The 19602-nt window shown below is 40.8% G+C and overlaps 1 protein-coding gene across 2 annotated transcripts; it reads right to left on the bottom strand.

The window, feature by feature from the left end:
• Positions 1 to 2391: 2391 nt before the first annotated feature.
• zgc:152774 (uncharacterized protein LOC553526 homolog) lies at positions 2392 to 19602 on the bottom strand. 2 transcript variants are annotated; one of them, XM_031752539.2, is made up of 17 exons: positions 17243 to 19602; positions 17032 to 17104; positions 15860 to 15992; positions 15403 to 15623; positions 14963 to 15110; positions 13982 to 14135; positions 13302 to 13430; positions 12587 to 12706; positions 12392 to 12495; positions 11335 to 11463; positions 9378 to 9494; positions 8220 to 8297; positions 6559 to 6595; positions 6122 to 6456; positions 5377 to 5890; positions 3727 to 3890; positions 2392 to 3356 (listed from the first exon to the last, which is right to left on the bottom strand). In XM_031752539.2, the coding sequence occupies exons 1-17, from the start codon at positions 17342 to 17344 to the stop codon at positions 3200 to 3202; spliced, it is 2715 nt and encodes a 904-aa protein (XP_031608399.1). In that variant the 5' UTR covers positions 17345 to 19602; the 3' UTR covers positions 2392 to 3199. The 2 variants fall into 2 exon arrangements, with proteins under 2 accessions (XP_031608399.1, XP_039474896.1); XM_039618962.1 differs by lacking the exons at positions 17032 to 17104; positions 17243 to 19602 and adding an exon at positions 16290 to 16415.

Below are 19602 nucleotides of genomic sequence, written 5' to 3'. Positions count from 1 at the left end.
CTGAGATATTTAAAGGGAGGAGGGTGGAGAGGGGCCAAGTCACTGAGAGGTTCAAGCACGCGGGGATCTGTGGTTAGTGTGTGAGTGAGATTGCGCGCTCTGCTGTGGTAACATTACATGACAATGTTCCAGGAAAGAGATTTATCTGACTTTGCTACACCATGTGGCGCCCAGAGTGAGAAAGTTACACCCCAGGGTTACACATTCTTAAATATTTGTAATTAAGGAGCTTTATTCACACTCACTCATACATTCAACATCAGCTTTTCATATTGGAAACATTATTGATAAATAATTATGAAACAGAAGCCAAATATCCCTGTTTTACAAACGTTCATATATACTCATAGTGGACATCAATTGTATTTTGGGGCATTTTATGATTTCTTTAAACTGTTTTTTTGTTTGTTTGTTTGTTTGTTTGTTTTGTTTTTTAAGGTTGGAACGATTGTACTGCACATTCGTCAATCACAAGAATCGGATGCACAAATTTGAATTTATTTGGGATTTTTCCTAATCCAGACAGTGTCGAAAGTACACAGACGGACACACACCGCCTCTGACATTTGGTTAAAAGTGTAAGTCGCACATGAACTGATGCTTTTGGACGTTTTTGGCATAATTCTGGCTGGATATTTGAACACTCATCTTGGCAGAATTCGCGATGCAAATCTTTGACAGAGTTGAGCTCAGGGCTTTAGGAAGGACATTCCAAAAGTGCAATGTTAGCCTGCTTTATCCATTCCAAAACCAGTTTTGATTTATGTTTGGGAACACTGTCCTGTTGGAATACCCAGTTGTGTTCAAGATATCTAGATATTGATTTGAGGTAAGGTCCTGCTTCATCGTTTCATCCACTGTGCAATGTACCACTGCCACAGAGCATGATGCTACCACCACCATGCTTGACAGCTCAGACAGTGTTGTCAGGTTTGAAAGCATCACCTTTACTCTTCCAAACAGACCGCTTGTCATTGCAGCAGTCTAACCAAAGAATTTTCTCCAAAAGGTATTTTTTCCATGTAGGCAGCTGCAAATTTCAGTTGAACTTGAAGGTGTTGATTTTGAAGGAGGGGCTTCTGTCTCAGTTGGTACGCTCTCAAAGAGCAGAGGCTGTGATATAGCTTATTTATAAAGAGCAAATAATGATGAATAACAGGTATGTGGAGTATATTGAATAGCAATGCTTTTAATATACTTTGCTAGTATTGGGTTCAATCATTTTTTTGCCTTCAAAAGAGCCTTAATTCTTCACATCATCAAGGTGCTGGAAAAATTCTTCAGAGATTTTGGTCCATATTGACATGATAGCGTCACACAGTTGCTGCAGATCTGTTGTTTGCACATCCATTATGTGAATCTCCCATTCCACCACATCCCAAAGGAACTCTATTGGACTGAGATCTGGTGACTGTGGAGGCCATTTGAGTACATGGTCATAATCAAGAAGCCAGTTTGAGCAATGTTAGATGGTGCGTTAACTTGTTGGAAGAAGCCATCTGAAATTGGGACGGACATGGTCACCAATACTTCTCATCTCTTTTCCAGATTATTCCCTATACTCCCCACAGATGGTTGTGCAGGAAAACCCACTAGATCAGCAGTTTCTAAGATACTCTAACAACCGTGTCACATTCAACGCCACTTAGCTCACCTTTCTTCCCCATCTGATGATCCTCTAAAACTTCAGCAGGTTGTCTTCACCATGTCTTTGTGCCTAAAAGCATTGAGTTGCTGCCATGGGATTTGTCGATGGGATATTTAACGAGCAGTTGAACAGGTTTACCTAATGAAGAGGTTGGTAAGGTATACTTGACTATTTGAAAATAGCATTCACCAATCGACTGCCAGCATTTACAACTTTAAAAAAAGAAAAAAAACAGAAGCAAGAAGAGTTTTGCTGTTAACGTGCTATAATGGGTTTCCAATGTTTAATAGCCAAACAATAGCAATGAATGAATACCTGCATTATGAAACTGTCTGCCTCTTCAATAAATTATCGCTACACACCTTTCATCAATATATCCCTTCATACTTTCTTCATGCACTGTGTTGTGTTTACAAAAATGTCAAAGAGACAGAAAAGAAATATTTTTAAGGGTGTGTTGGTTGGTTTTGTGGTACACTGTTAATGCTGTATCAAACTAGTGTGTAATATAATACCATTCACTCTGCACAGATGCCACTTAGTTTTCATATATCAATACAAGATATTAAAAGTTACCGTGTGCCCTGGATGGTCGATACTACAGCATCCAAAGGTTTCTTTGAGAGGCTTTACTGTCACCTTGTGGTCAAAAAGAATAAGTACTGAAAACCTTCCCAAGGCACATTTTAAATTCCACCATTGAACCCATGAGTAGCTTAAAAACAGAGATGCAGTGAGCAATAACCGGTTTCAATATTTTAATGCAAACATAACAAATCCTGTTTAGAAATCAGCAACCGAGTGTGTACAGCAACTTAAATAGCTACTTAAAAAACAACAACAAAAGAAGCAGAACAATGAAAAGCAATAGTTAAAAAAATTAATGGATGAACTGAGACAAAAAACTCATATTTTTTGACCGACATCATAACCAACATGCTTACGTTTCTTAAAGGTTATACTGCACAAGTATTCAAAATGATGTGACAACCGTTTGCCATATGTACAAGACAGCTTCATAAGTACGAGTAGTCAGACTTGGTGACTTGACCCTGACAGTTAATTACAAGAATTTAAGTTAAAACTTTTTTTTCTCTTAGTTTTCTTTATATAAACGGTTTGCAAACTAGTATTTAGCATCTCTCTTGCCTCTTTTTCCCAGCCTCTTGCTTAACAAGAACTCTTGGCACTCGCAGCTTGACATAGTAATCAGTGCAGGTCAATTTTTTATACACCTGAACTGTAATTTGAAAAACACTGAGGTAAAGTAATTCGATACATGTCTTTTATTTTAACACTGCAAACTGATTACCACACGGAACACAAATATTACCAGGTTTTATAACATTCATTATTATACACGTAATCCACATGCAGCACCAGGAATATGAAAAACATGGGAATGACATTACTCTCCAGTTCAACAGAAAGAGAATTATTACCATATGCATACTGTATGCTGAAGTAGGAAATGGTTTAATTGATCCAAACTTTGTGTAAGTATGTGTAACACAACGAATAATAATTGACTTCTGCTGGACTTAGTACTGATCATAGCTTCAGGGAGTTGACCTCTATGATCTGCTGCAGGATGTTGTCTACATCATTGGTCTCCAGGCTGATGCCGGTCAGGTCCAGCTGGGGCAGGAGGGCCGTGAGAAGCACTACCACGTTGTTGCGGATTTCATGCAGATTCTCCTGCACAGACCTGAGCGGACGACAGATTTGTCACTACAGCAAGAAACCCGAACAGCTCAGATTTCACTTCTTGTTCAAAGAAAATCTTTTCTGGGAGAACTGAGCTTTTGTATCGTGTATAAATAGGTGTAAAAGGCTACAAGTGAGATGTTCACGAGGAATTCCTTTATCACTTTGTTAAAACCTGTTGAAACCTATCAAGTTGAAGTGAAATAAATCCCAGTCTTGACTGATACTCGATCCATTTATCTACACCTACCTTGTGCAGGTGAAGGTAAATATAAATTAAGCCATAGGCATTCAAATTAGAACAATATCAATATATAACTTGGGATCCCTGTCTACACAGCTGCATGTGGACGTCTGTATAGAGCACTCACCTGTTGTCTTCACAGGCCTCAGTGTCACTGACTCTTGTCCTCGACTGGCTGTCAGTCTTTTCCTTCCTGGCTCTGCTCAGTTCAGGCTGGATGTTGGACTCACTCACAGCTTTTAACCCGTGAAGTTCTCCAGCCTGAGTAAGGCCAGAGGATGAAGTAGAGCACTGATAGACAGCAGGAGATAATCAAAGTTTTCATTTAGATTTCATTTAAATCAGATTTAACTGGTTTAAAATAAAGCACATTACACTGCAGTATTTGTCATTCTTCTTAATAATTCAATCTTTTGTGCTTGATTTGTTCATATGATTACTATTACAAAACACTCAACTACTTATTAAGATGATCAACACTGATACTTGGGATTACCTTAGATTAATATATTTTAGTAGCTAAAATCAGCTCTTCAAGTCAAATCAACTTTCAATTTTTTTAATTTAAAGCTCCAATGATGAAAAAGTCACATCAAGGTGCTTAATATTGTAAGGTAAAAACTGTCACGGTTTGTGGAGACAGACCGTGCGGAGATGTGTGTGGTGGACCCAGGTGCGAACACAAGTGAGGATACGGGAGTGAACTTAAACAAAAGCGAGCCTTTTATTGTGGCTGATGATCACGAAAGAAACAAACAGGAATGAGGGCAGCACAAGAGCAGTAACTAAACAGAAACCTAAACTGGGAACAAACTATGGTAAGGCTATGGCTGAGGATACAAAAGACTGGGCATGGAAACACGGAGGGTGGGAACACAGACGACGCGACACAGAGGGATGATCAGGGGAAGCGGCCACACATGGGAGCACAGCTGACACACATGAACCTAACGACAGGACAGGAGAGGTGAAACTAAATACACTGACATTGAATACAGACTTTCAAAGTAAAACAGGAAACATGGAGATTAGACATGACATGAACTAAACATAACCACGCAGACATGACGCATGAACCAGGGAGACTTCGTACGGGGGGAGATGACATAAACAACTAAGGAACAAGACTAAACTGCAATCTAGAAATTAAACTAGATGAACTAAACTAGGGCACAAATGAATACAAAAGATACATAAAACTCAAACACTGGGTCACTCGACCCAGGACCATGACAAAAAGACCCTACAACGTCAGAAAAAATGCCAATAATCATGCGATGCCCTGTGAGCAACGGCTTGGTGACAGTGTGAAGGGAAAAGCTCCCCTTTAAGAGGAAGAAACCACCTGCAGAGTCAGGCTCAGGGAGCGGCAGCTATCTGCTGTGACCGGATGGTAGCGAGAGGAAAGAAAAGGGAGACGAGAGAGAGACGGGACAAAAGGAAACTATGGAAGAGAAAGAACCAGAGTTTAATAAGTGCTAATAATTAAATACAGTAGCGGGGTGTGAAAAGATATCACCTAGACACTCTATATTGTTGAAAATATATCTTTTAAATCAATTTATTCAGGCCACTTTAACCAGAAAGAATTATTATTACATGTCCTTCTAATGTTTAATAACTACTAAAAGTAAATATCAAAAGAGGCTCATTACAAGAAGGACTGATGAGAATCAAAAGCAAATCATGAAAGAGTAAATGTGATTTCATTAAACTTTAGTCTAACCAACATTTAAATGAACTAAAAACGCAAAAATGGTTATAAATGGTTTCTGACCTCAGCCATGTCCATCTGACAGCCGACCTCTTTGCGTCCCGTCGGTTTCGCCAGTGTCTGCGTTGGACTTTTTTCATCGCTGTCATCATTTGTCATCGTTCCTTGAGTTGTCTTTGTGATTTCCAGACCTAGAAGGCTGCGGAGCTTCTCAGCCTCTTTCTCCAACCCAACCAGCCTCTGCATTTTAGCCTCCCGGTTAACCCCTTCCGTGGGCAGCACCCCGCTCTGCTGCCCTTCTGTTCGGCTCAGGGGGGGCACGATCACAGTCTGTGTGGAGGGGGGTGAGTGTTGCCACGTGTTGCCGGTGTGGGTTTGCGGCGGGTTTGTGTCCGAGTTCTCTACCCAGCTGCTGGCTTCCTTTTTGGTTTTTTCTGGGGATAATGTCTTGAATACATCACTTTGTTTCCCAGAATGCAACTCCTTATCCGTAGCTCCTGAATCGGACTGGCGAAGCTTCCAAAGGTAACGCTTCTTTTTAACACCGTAAAATATTGAATCTGACTCCTTTTTGGGGCTACAAAAAACAAGGGTCAATCGGTTGATACAAGGTATTAAACACTGATACATCTATCTATCTATACACACACACATATGTATACATATATACGTATAATTTAATTAAAAATGGTACATTCACATTCACTACACTATATCCAACCATTATCCAAAGCAAAAGTTTGGATCAATACACTTGGATTAGACTGGAATTAGATTCTCTTTTTCATTAAATTCATTCATCCCCCACCTTAAAGTTTCTAAGTGCTCCTCCTCTTCTGTCTCCATGTCTGCGTTTTCCGTTTTGTTGCTCTCTTCATCCTGAAGCCTCTGGTCACTTGTCTCATTTTCCTTGGGCGACGCTCCCTTTGCAATTTCATTCTTCTTTTTAGTGACTGTGTCTTTTGCAGCGGCCTCCTCCTGCGTGTCCGTGTCCGACTGTGACTCCGCGTCGTCATTCGCAAAAGTGTCATTTAGATCTGTGAGTTCATCTGCGTTTGTCTCGGCGTTTTCCACTCTGGTGGGCTTAGATGAACTCCGTAAGACGATTTGATGTTTAGACACTTGTTCCTGTAACTGAGACACCTGCAATGAAAACAGCAGAACGCACCTGTGAGACAGAGTACGGGACCTTTACTGTCGGTGACAAAAACACGACAAAGATAAGAAACAAACAAATTTACATACCTCTAATGATTTTCGCTTTGTGCCTCTGGAGTACTCTCTGCAAGATAAAAACACGGAGAATCACGTTACGCTCTGGTTTATCGTCTGTAAATATAATTTTCTCTGCTGCAATTTGATTGGCACTGCTTTGGGATTAATTTTTCAAATACATACATTTTATAGGTTAATTTAAACCAAAATCCAAGTATTAAATTTCATTTAGTGATGCGTTACAAACTGTGTTTTTTTGTGTAAAAAAAGTACAGTGCGTATAAAAGCAAGTGCAGTGAGAAGACTGCACGTAAGTGGTGGGAACTCACAGCTGACCCTGTTGCATTTGCATTTCTGGGAGTTCCTTTCTGAAGGCGCAAAATACATGGAGGAGAGTATTTACTAACTGAACCCATGAAGGCCATTCAGGGATTGAGCACACAAGCTGTTCTGCTTAGTAAATCTGAGTCCTAATCAGACATGATGAATCAAGTTGCCTGTAAGATTAGTAGAACACTTCGCTCTTGTTATTTGTTGATTTAAGGATTGTTCGTGTGCGACTCCTGTGTGCACTGGATCTTTTGAATATGATGCCGTGCAGCGGTGATTAAAACTAAACGTAAAACAATATCTTGGGCAGCTTTGTGTGCATAGTGGTGGTTTTAAATAGGCTTTGGGTTGGAAACCATCACCGGTATCTGGTAACGCTGGGGTATACCCTCGACTGGTTGTCAGTCTGCAGGGCCAACGTAGAGACCCGAACAACCATTCACACCTACAGCCAATTTAGAATTACCTTAACAAAGAATATCTTTGGACTGTGGGAGGAAGTCCAAGTAACCATGCACTGAAAAAAAAAACCTGTTAACTTTCCAGAGTACGTAATGCTGAAAGTAAATGCCACACAAATACCCAGGGCTGTAAAACAATCAGAGTTTCTTCGTGTAAGATTCATGTCCCTGACATTAAGATCAAATCAGTTCAATAGAATATTTCTCAGTTATTTAGTTATAAAACAAAAATTATGCTGCAACAAGCAAGACCTGAAACTGGGAATCGAGACCGTAAAGTCATCTGGAAAGTGTTTACTAAATTCATTAAGGAACTAAGCAGTAGCGTTGTTTTTGTCACAGACCATCAGGTTTCTTTTTGTTACCTAAGTAGTCGCCCCCTGTTGTCCACTAGGAAGATTTCAGGTTCAAGTCACATCCATCTTTTACACCCAGTCTATGGGCAGACCACAGTCACTTTAGTCTCTGCATCACTCACTAACTGCTGTCAGTGAGCGGTTTATAACCTTGTGGTTTATCTTAGTACATTTGTATCTAACAGATTTCTGTCAAAAGTTGCCAAATTCAAGCAAATTAGATGTTACCCTTTCTGTTTACTTATAAGTGTCTAAATAACAGACTTAAAGCGTTTTGTGTACTGATGAGCAACATAGTACCATATTTTAAAGAGCTGACAGATTCTTATCAGTTAGAGGATAGCACCAGTAAACTTTTCTCAGACACGCATGCTTAGAGTCACATGGACAACCGCCGGAAATAAGTGCATGAAACCACAAAACGGCATGTGAACCCACAAGAGCAAGCAGGCATGCAGAAAGAGCTGCAGTGTGATATATCCGTCCATGTACGAATTTTCACATACAGTCAAAGTTTCAGAGGTGTAAAGAAATGGGAATTTACAGTTTCTTGTGGCTTTTCTGATAGCTCGGTGTTAACAGCTCCTCATGTTCTTCTGTTTCCTCTGGTGACGAGCAGCTTCTGTAAAGACAAAGAGACTTGTGCTTACTTTCAATTCAGTCAGCAGTGGCTTGGGCGAAAATTTAAAATGACGTTTTGCATCATACAAGCCATTAGAAATATCTGTCTTTTTAAAGAAAAGCAGTGAAATAAAAAGTATACAAGGGAGAAAAAGAATGCAAAGGACACGTAGGGTTCAGAAAGGGCTCGTGCTCGATCTATTAACCACAGAGAGCGCTAAAATATGACCATGCAGAGTTAAAGGATTAAAGACATAGACCAAAAAAGGAAATGGTGACTACTGATGCTGAAGAGGCTAAAATATCTTGACCTCTAGTCCACAGAATAGCTCAAGAAAAAAAAGAGGCTTTCAGAAGGTCTTCCTGCCTGCTAAAATTCAGTGTCTCCACTCTGTGCTCTGACTTCATTAAGACAATACTAAAATTTGAAATCTTAGGGAAGAAGAGAGTGCAGCCAGGGTGGAGTTGATGAAAACAAATGTCAGAGGTGACTCGTGACAGAAGAATAGCATCAAGAGCGAAAAAGGTTTACAAGATGGTATTCGTATGGTTTGCAGTGGCTCTGAGCTGAAAATATTACGATTTTCATTGTAAATGATCAGAATGGGCGAAATTAGAAATGAACATATCAGCTCAAGTTGAGTAGCTTGGAGACAAAGTTAGAGAGACAAAGCTAAGATGATTTGGATATGGGCAGAGGAGGCAGTGGATACATATATATGTATTGGACAAAGATGCTGTAGATGGAGATGCAAGGCAGGAGGAAAAGAGGAAGACCACCGAGAAGACAAATGGATGTGGTGAAAGACATCTAGAAAGTTAGCGTGACAGAGGAGGATGTTAGGGGTTAGGGTTACGAGGAAGCCGATGATCTGCTGTGGCGGCCCAGCGATGGAGGAGCCGAAAGAAGAAGATAAATGCTGCCTGAAACAAACAATTAGGTGTTCCAGCAGTGTAACGTTGCTCCTGAAAACTCAGCGTTGTTGAACATGATCCAGCTTTTGCATTCGTTATATAATTGTGTTTCTCAATCAAGACAATGGTGCTGTTAAAATCGTCAGAAATAATATGAAATACCCACCTGTAACGTGAATTTGGGTTCTGGCTGCACGTCCAGCTCTCAGGAGCAATTTTGTAAAAGCCGTCAGGGATGCTTCGCCACTTGAGACACTCTTCACACTGTAACCACATGGGACCCCTGTAAATACAACAGCTGTCAGTAAGCTAAAGTTGGCACTAAAGATATTCTTAACTATTTTTATCTCAGTAAGTCTAGACTTTTGAACACAATGGATCTCTTCAAGATCTATCTATCTATCTATCTATCTATCTATCTATCTATCTATCTATCTATCTATCTATCTATAAACTTTTGGCTTAACGGATCATATAGATGATATTTTTATGTTCCTTGTCTCTGTAATTTTACCCCTGAAGCTGAGTCTCAGTCCTCTAGTTTAATATAGATATGATATTATGACTTTTGATAAATAGCCAAGTTCTAGCATGCACTGACCTGCGGCTGAACTGAACTTTGGAATGAGGATATGTTATTCGCACTCTACATTTTGGTCATGAATAAACCTGAAAACTGTGGGAAACCCTTCCGAGTTGAACAGCACGTTTCCTCAAAACAGTGTGCGATGATGTGGAACAGCAGGGCTTTGAAGTACACTGATCTTATTGGAGGGGTGAGTGAGGAGTCTCAGATTATCACCAGCGACATGTATGTAAACCACCTGTATAGAAAAGGCAGTGCACCAATAATACTGGGCACCACTGAACGCAGTGTAAGGGTTTATTGGGTTTTTTTTTTTTATTATTTCCTCCTTTGATAGTACTATTTACCATGTGTCTAGCTTTTTGGCATCCGTTACTTTTCTATTCCTCTAGCTGTCTACTCCACCCTAATTATTTATACTTGTCACCCAACCTTTATTTACCTTTCCTACCTTTCCGAGTTCTACATTTAGACTTTCTGTTTGAACTAGACTTAATACTTACACGTATTTAGTGCCAGATGAACCGGAAGACTGGTCACTGTTTGCACTACAGCTATAACAGTATCTAGCTAGGTCTGGGTCTATACTTGTTATACCAGTGATGGACTGGCTTTTCTAGTCTTACTGACCACTCCAAGTGCTCTAGACTACAAGTCAAAACACACCATACGGTACCTTATTCCAAACACTTCAAGCCCTTCACATCTCACATCCATGGCCTGTTTCAAGTCACCAGTTAGCCTAACATGCTATCTTTGGTTTGTTGGAGGAAGTAGCCAGAGGGCACTCACACGAGCACATGAGGAACATGAAAACTCCACACAGGGTTCAAACCAGGAACTTTCTTGTCGTTGGGCGACAGGGTTAACCACTACAACACCACACAGTTTTGTTTTTTAGAACTAGAAATAAAATTTAAAGCTGAATTTCAAAAAAAAGGCCTATGCTGTATGGCGAGAAATGGCCCAAGGGCACCCCCAGCCTATTGCATAATGACCACTTCAATTGATCTCTGTACAGCTGCAGCAGCAGCCGGTGCTTTGTGTGAGAACAGCAACAATGAATACCACCTGATGATACACAGCAATGATGGACATGCAAGAGAACACTGAGGCCTCACCCCTCATAATGGCAACATCACTGACTAAAAAACACCTTAGTTAGCCTACACACTCCACATTAATAGGCCCATAAAACTTCGCAACGCCAAGTGTAGAAATTATTATTAGTGTACAATGATGTCAGCTTGTAACAGTGTTACAAACAAGCATATAGCTTGGTAGGATGACAAATAACAATAGCTTATTTATCAGCTTTCATACTGTAAACCTGTATTCGGAGCCTCAACATGTTTATGCAATGTATTATTTGTTTATAATTTGTAATATGAAAGCATCACACCTAACTTAAAATAAACCATTAATGTTCTAATAATACGGCTAATTTAACAGCAACTATTTCCATTGTCTGACCTCACTGTTTTTCCAAAATCTGGCTCTGACTTCATCTGTGAAAAAAAAACCAGTTAACACTTACTCATCGACATCCTCCTGGACCTCCTTCTCATTTTTGTCTAGAGCCTGAAACTCTCGCTCCCTGGCCTTCTTCTCTGTCACCTCCTTCCAGTAGTCGTTGAGTTTTAGGCCCAAAGCTCCGAGGGTCAGTCTTGGGAGTAAAAAGAGGAAACAACTGTAAATGTGTTTAAAATAAGATAATGACAGAAAAAGAAATTAAAGGTCAGTGACTGAAGATTACGCGATCAAATTACCGTGTTTGCTCTTAACTTTGTACATACAGGATGAAACTATTCCAACTCAACAGCTCATAGGGCTGTGCGATATGACCAAAATCTCATATCCCGATATTAAGACATCTATCGTCGATAACGATATAAATCACAAAAATGTAACATTTTCTGTAAATTCTGTGAATGTCGGGCAGCTCGACTTGCGTGGAGTGTTTCCAGCTGGGCGTCGCGTACCTGGAGTCGAGTGTTTTAACTGATGCATGAAACGATACATTTTTAGACATAGGTTGTAATGGCTGCCGTTTTCTTTGTGAGTATTTATTACACAGCATGCTGCGGGGAAAAGCCTGTTCTAACGTTTGAGTCTAAGGTTTATTTTTTAGCACCTGACGGCTCGTTTTTGCTTCTCATCCGTAAATACTCTGCATCTTTCACGTGATTCAGTTTATTTTGAAAAGTCTCAACAGGATCTTGAACTTTATTGTGAAAGGTTTATGTGGAAAATAAACAAGCGGACACGAGGTGGTTTTACCGTCGTTGTTGCTAACGACAACGCATAAAAACAAGCGCTTGTCCGTCTGTAGTGTGGTTATATTAAAAATAAGAGAAAGAGAGAACTTTAGGAAATTAATATAGCCACTACAGTGACCATCAAAATAATGAAAAAATATTGCCGTAAACAGTTTATTTTGCAACACCACGAAACAACCATAGCGTAAAATGAAACGATAGACGTTTTTATATCGTCATCCGATATATATCATTATATTGAACAGCCCTAACAGCTCATATTCACAAACAAAACAAACAAATAAAGCAACTATCTGATTTATTGCTGGTTGTTACCTGTACTCTTTGGTGTACTCAAAGTCTTGCTTGTTATGAGCAGGTTTCAGAAAATTGCACTCAATGACGCCGATGACGCCGATGCCCGCTCTTAGGCCTGAAGTCTGAAGGGAATTTAAGAGTGACATTTATTAAACAGAGGCAGGTACCCAGGGTAGCCCCACAGTATTTGTAACATACATTATTTTACTTTACCTTTAGCTGGCAGCCCACTTTCTCATACGCCTTAATGAGACGATTCTTGTGGTACATCATAATCCCATAGTGATCCTTGTTTTTTGGGTTAAGCCCAAAGGTCACCTTCACTTTGTCTTTCTGACAAAAACCAGTTAAGGAAACTGACAAATTATATAATTTTTATATAATTAAAGGGATGTTACTAATGTAATTGTTTTAACAGAAAAACATGGAAAAAATGTAACATTGTTCATAGAACAGCATTATTTATTAAATTTATTGTAGTAATTATTATTAATTACTTTATCATTAATTATAGTAGAGTATAATTCAGAATTTTCATAACTCTTATCCTATCCCCGAGGTCTGGTTTGTTGCATGCATTCAAATATTAGATAGGTAAAGAGATAAAGTTTAGATTTGTGGGCGCTGAACCGATCACTGGCACGATAACACAAAACCCCAGTTTCAAAATCTCAGTTCTCTAGAAGACATGAAAAGATTCCAAAAAATAATAACTAGATATGAGACCGCATGAACTGGCACTGTGAAGCTTGTTTGGATTTTCCCTTCATGAACATCTGTTAAGCACTAAAAGTGTGTGTGTGTTTTTTTCTTTTTTACCAGACCCCAGTAAAGTAACACAGATGTTTCATCTCCAACAGTCACGCGAATCCCACTTCCTGTTTACACTTGAATTTGGCTGTTACACACACACATAGCGTAAGGATACACTGAAGTGGGGTTTGTAGACGTCATGCTCAATGTGTATCAGCCTCTTTGCTACCAGTTTGGCCTGAATCTTCTTCCCCCTCAGTATGATCTGCGTCCTCGGCTTCAGGTACAGGATACTGAGGTAGGCCTGTGATAAACATGCAAGCAAATAAAACGGAGAAGGTAAAAAAAAAGAAGCGAGGCTTAAAACTGAAAACGCTAAATATGAAATACTCTTTTGTCGGTTGAAATCCACTCGTGAATGCACGTTTTTCACCAGCGGGTTTATTTTTGAATCTTGAAACATGAAAAACATGATTTACAAACAAAATGTAAACTCTTAGAATTTGCCAATTATCATTTAAAACCTGCAAAAACGCCATTTTTTAAATGAAACTGGGGCAGTGTTACTACAAAACCACAAGGTTGACAGTTTGTCTACAGTAGTGTGGAGGTACTCAGTATCTGCCAAAAAGTGGAAGACACTCTTACACCCAGCCCCCAACACACACAGCACTTGTATGGCTAAACCCACACGTAAACCACAACCACTACACCCTGAATTTTTCTCTAACCCTGATCATAACCTTTAACACTAAAATCCTCCTAAACAGGTTCCCAAGCCAAATATTAATATTATAGACCGCACAGAAGCTCTAACATAATAACAGATGGTAAAGTGTTTTTTTACCCACTCACCCTGAGACTGTAATGCATGTCTGGGATGTTCTGCTCAGTTCTCAAGGATCCGCTGTTCTTCAGCCCCTTCTTCAACTCTTCGATCTGAATCTCAGGCAAACGAATGTCATTCGGATCAGTCTCAAAGTCGAGCTCCATCTTACCGTCTTTGGCTCTTCGGGATAGCACGAAAGAAAGCGGCTGTTAGAACATGTAATTGTGTTTCACTGCACACGTGTAATGCCTATCTAGAAAGCTCCGCAGATGGCTTTGCAAGACATTTCATTAATTGGGAAGGATTTGCAACACAAAGTTACTGCATGGGTTCACCTCCTGTGTCTAATTACTATGCTTTGAATCACAGGGCAATACTTGAAATGCTGGATGATTATACTCATAGTGGTGACCCCTCTCTCCAGCATGAAGAGGAAGTGAAATAGGAGGTATGAGAAACCTGACCTGGTTCTTTTTAGCACTTTACAACAATTTGACTTCAGTCAACCATTTATCTCTAAGAAATTTAGTTGAGGGGGGAAAAGAGAAAATTCAAATCTTCAATTTAGGAGGTTCTCTGTACTCCATGTGAGGATGTTTGTATTTGAATGTGGATCACTTTGCATAGATTTGCATAAAACCATGCTTACACAAATACCACATATGTGTGTTTGTACCCGCTTGCCTCCCTCTGATACTGACTGTGCTTGCACACTCCTCAGCGTCATGTGGTATTTTCAACCAATGGTCACAACACGCCAACTTGGAAACCTTAACCGAGATGTTTTGACGTGACTCAAACTAAAGAAACAGTGTAATGAGGTCTGCGCTAATCTGCTTTGTTGTACAGAGTTCGACAAAATGATTGACATCATGACAGTTATCTAACAAGATTACAAATTTCACAGATTTGGTTTTATCGAACTGCTAGTGGTGGAAAGGAGATCTTTATCGTGTGGAACACTCTTATCTCTCAACTTTAATGTAACACGAACATGTGATTCTGACCTGCGGATGTTCCAGATTAATATCTTGGTGCCTTTTTTGGAGGGAATTGAGTCAAAATGTGAATGTATCTGCTCCAGGGATTTGACGATCGAGTGGTCGAGGACGGCTGTCAGACTGGCCTGTGAATCCTCGGTCACAACTAATAACTGTAACACGGAATTAAGGTCAGAACATAAGGGAGCATGTATGGTAATAAACACATATACATAATATATTTGTTTCCTGTTATCAGCCTTAAACGTGGCCTGCCTATTTTAATTCATGCCCCCCCCCACACACACACACACCCACACACCCTGTGCCATTCAAATGATCTCATCAGTTCTCAAACCAAAAAAATCAGGAAGTCATGCTGATGTAGAACGTCTACGCATCAGCAAATTCACACAGTAAACCTAATATTGCATCCTAATATTTCCCACTCCCTTCGTGAAGGATATTGGTTTGCTGGTTGAACGGGACAATGGGGACGATGACAGCCTGGGCTTTAATGCTTTCCAGGTAGGTCTGCGACAGCATTCCCACAGTCTGACAGCCGCCGTTCTTGGTGAAGATGAGCGCGTCACGCCCCAAGCGCATGGAGCCCGACTTAAAGCCGTTCCCGTAAACCCCGATGGCCTGCTGACTGGCCCTACCTGAGCCCTTCTCTGTAAAACCAAAGCTGGAAACAAAAGCGAGCAAGTGTTAATTATCGAACACTGAGAAGCAAGCTGAGAAGATGAAACCAGCCTAATGTGTGAATGTGACACAAAGTGGCACACGTGGGGCCACAGTTGGAAACTGTGTGTGTGTGTCTGTGGGTTAAATGCAGAAAAGAGGAACACAATCAGTGTGCAGCACTACATGTCTTTCTATGTTTCTTTTTTCCCTTGTGTGTGAACTTCACACGTGTCTCACCTGAGCATCTTGTGCAGTTTGTTGGGGGTCATGCCGCTGCCATTATCGATGAAAGACAGACAGAGGTGATCCGTTTCATGAACAACATCTATCCAGAACTGTTTAGCGGACACACCGGGGTCTGAGGCATTGTCTAGAAGACGACAGACAGAAAATTGGAAATAAGAAAAATGAGAGAAGCACATGGGAAGGCTAGTTTCTTTAATGCCTTCCTTATATTTCTTTACAATGTGAACTTCCTGCAGGCATAGTCAAAGTGATACTGCACATTATAGATCCGAGAAGGAGACTCATGCTGCAGGAACAAATCATTAGATCTACAACTCCACTGCTGATCTCTGGACGCTACTGCATGTGCTTTAGTCTATACTTCTATTTGGGGCACAGCCACCAATTGCGTCACACCATGATCAACAAACATCGAACATACGGAGTTTGGAACTTTCTGCAGGGTTATCACGAATTACTGCGCGCTTATTCCAAGAAGCACGTGGCTCCCTTTGCTGTTTCTAAACTTTAGCCTGTACTTTCACGTGGGACAGCGGTGCGAATGCGTTTCTAAAGCGCACTCCCTTAGCTGTTCCGGTTTTTAAAAAAGCCCCAGCAGCCAACAGACGGTCAGCACGTCTTAACCAATGAGAGCGCACAGAGTGGAGGAATGGCAATGTTGACAGCCCAGACACGATCCATTTATGTCACATGAAGGCGCAAATAAGCTACTGCTGCATATTTACCAATATGTTTTATATGTATTTTGTCAAAAATAATCCAAACTGATTCTGTTAATGCTCACGCGAAGTAAGAGTAGCGACAGTGCAGAAAACCTCACTGCAGTTGAGCAGTTCGTAATATCTCAGGACTAGGATTTGAAACTGCAGAGCGTTAAAAGAACGAGCTCCTCTATCCTTGCTTTACGACGCGATTATTACCACAACACAGCGTCTGCAGCTGTCAGCACACGTCTTTAGTCGTGTGAGCGCAAACTCGTCGCGCATGTGAAAGAGGAAGTCCGTTCGGTCCATTTTAGCACCAACACAAATGTCTGCTCAACACGCCGACTTTGTGCGCGACAGCGGAAGAGCGGTGCGAAAGAAACCATGAAAAGCTGCACCAACAGGTGCACGGGACTGTGGAAAGTTTCTGTATTATGGGGGAAATTTCTTATCGCCTACCTATTAATTCTGCCACAGCGCTGAAAGGCCAGGTATGACTTGTGGAGTTGCTGTTCAGGAAGGAAGGACTCATCTGGAAATTAAAAAAAGAATTAAAAAAAGAAGTTAGACTCCTACTTCCACTTGTTCTTTTTTGTGAGCCACTGTGAGCCGTTTTCTAAATTGTCGAAACAAATACGAATCCTCTACAGGAAATATCTGAAATACTTACAGAACTCAGGCGAATCCCATGCTCACTTAACCTCGCCATGTTTTGCGACTGAATATTTTGCTTCTCGTCGTGTGAGCTCTCCGTGCGCAGGTACGTAACCATACAGAGCAGTGGGCGCGTCCTCGGGGCCTCTGTCAAAGGAAGTCAGCCGAAGTCGCGCTTAGAGGAGTCTGAAAGAGACACAGCTGAGGTATTTGTTTCTGCAGATCTTATGTTAATATGACGTTTCACTAAGTTATTGCATTTATTACCAAGTTGATTTATTGTTACTTTGTTATAACTCGTGTTTGAAATAGGTTGTTTTTTTCATTCAAGCATCACAATAATTCAGTTGCAGATTCAGCTAAATGCTTACAGTAAATGGCCGCTGTATTAGGCAAACCTCCTTATCTACTCATTAAAACAGTTCTGACATGCTGAAGCTTCAAATCAGGCATCAAAATAGGGAAGAAACGTGACTTTGAATGTGGCTTGGTGCCATATGGGCTGGTCTGAATATCTGAGGTTGTATTGAGAATTTCCCAAACAACTTTCGCTTTACTGAATGTTTACTGAATAGTCTGAAAATGGGGAAAAAAATTCTGTGTTCAGGAGTTCTCTGTCGCTCACAGAGATTAAAGTGTCTTGCCAGAGCAGAGTGGCCATGCTGTTTCGAGCTGACAGGAAGGCACAATCCAGACAATCCAAATAATCACTTGTTACAACAAAGGTATGAAGAAGAGCACGTTGAACCTTAAAGGAGATTGACTACAGCAGCAGAAGACCACACCGGGTGCCACTCCTGTCAGCTAAGTGCAGCGCCGTGGTTAGCTGGTACTAACAGGAAACTGAAGTTGCAGCTCACACCTGCTCACCAGAATTGGACAGCGGAAGATTGGAAAAACATTGACCGGTCTGGCGAGTCTCGATTTGTGCTGCAACGTTCAGTAGTTATTAGGTGTAAGCTATGTGAAAGCATGAATCAGTGCTGTATTCTGTCAATGTTTCAGATTGATGGAGGTGGTGTAATGGTGTGAGGGATATTTTCTGACACACTTTGGCCTCAATACTAGTTGAGCATTGTTCAAAACACCACAGCCTACCTGAGAATTGGTGCTGACCACGTCCGTCCCTTTATGACCACAGCGTATCCATCTTCTGATGGCTGCTTCCAACAGGATAACGCCCCATGTTATAAAGCTCAGATCATCTCAAACTGGTTTCTTGAACACAGGTTAGTCGTTAGCCATGGGTGTTCGGGGCTCTACTTCCAGATGTTTTTTCAGTACCCTCCGATCTCCCGACTGAATGAAATTTTTTTTAAAGGAAGCCTGTATTTAGGCATCTGTTTGCCGCAGTTTATCTGGGGCGAAGTCCCACTCCCATCTCTGTCCGACCAATCACAGCAGAGCATTCCTCCTTTAGGTCCAACGTCAGCACCTGTTAGCTGTCACTGCTGATTGGTCTGGATCTGACAAACTGGTGGTTGCTAACCGGTTAAAGCAAGGCATGAAATGGCCACTGTATCAGATACAAACTCAGGTCGGTGAATTGGTGAAGTGCTTCTGACGCGTTCATTGCTACAAGTCATGGTTGCCATCTGTTTCTCACACACTGAGTCAACGATTCACACATATTCCTCACAATCTGTCTGACCTTCATTTTCTCACTTAGGCCTAATCTGAAAAAAATTAAATAATAATAATTCATCATAACAAAGTTATTTAGACCATCAAGAGAAACCTGAGAAAAATACAAATAAATCTATTGATTCTTAAAATCATTCATGCTGCTCAAAGTAATGCCAGGCCTAAACAGCAGCACAGCCTTTTATGCTTTCTCCTCTCAAACTGCACACGCAGTTGACAATGAGTAACCATGGCTACAGTGAGTAACCATGATGACAGGGAGACGCTCTGTACCTCGCTCTGAAACACTCATTCCCATTCCCAATAAAAGAGCTCAGGTTATTATGGCCATTTAAATTGAAGAATGCACGTCAGTGCTGAAACCTTGTAAAAACATACTGTGTATGTTAGTTGTCAGTTATGTTTTTTCTATAGGAATCATATCAGAGAGGCAAAGAAATGAACTCTTCATTTGAGTGCATTTGTGTAATTTACTGTTCCAAGATATGCATGTCTTTGTATATGAAGTCTGCCACAAACAAGATGACTTAGGTCTGTGTACAATGTTAGGTCCCACATTCACTGTGGATTCATAAATGAAATAAAGGAAATGTAGAAATATAGAGAGCGATGACAAAAATAGCATGAAAGAGGCGTGATTGTCCGGACGTGGGTTACTGACCTGGTAGCCTGCCACCCCTGGGTGGGTCCGGGACGGGCGTGAGGTTCTGGGGGCGCTCCGTCTCTGGGCTG

This window comes from Oreochromis aureus, linkage group 2 (assembly GCF_013358895.1).
Source record: "Oreochromis aureus strain Israel breed Guangdong linkage group 2, ZZ_aureus, whole genome shotgun sequence".
NCBI classification, from domain to species: Eukaryota; Metazoa; Chordata; class Actinopteri; order Cichliformes; family Cichlidae; genus Oreochromis; species Oreochromis aureus.
The sequence above is the reverse complement of the archived record's forward strand: the minus strand, read 5'-3'. Positions and strand labels throughout refer to the sequence as shown.

What these genes read in the sequence shown, in the direction of transcription:
- zgc:152774 (XM_031752539.2), bottom strand. Translation starts at nt 17,344, where the DNA reads ATGGTTACGTACCTGCGCACGGAGAGCTCACACGACGAGAAGCAAAAT. An exon ending in GAGCACTTAGAAACTTTAAG is followed by an intron (nt 5,891 to 6,121) that starts GTGGGGGATGAA and finishes TGTTTTTTGTAG; the next exon opens with CCCCAAAAAGGAGTCAGATT. An exon ending in GAGGCCTGTGAAGACAACAG is followed by an intron (nt 3,357 to 3,726) that starts GTGAGTGCTCTA and finishes TCGTCCGCTCAG; the next exon opens with GTCTGTGCAGGAGAATCTGC.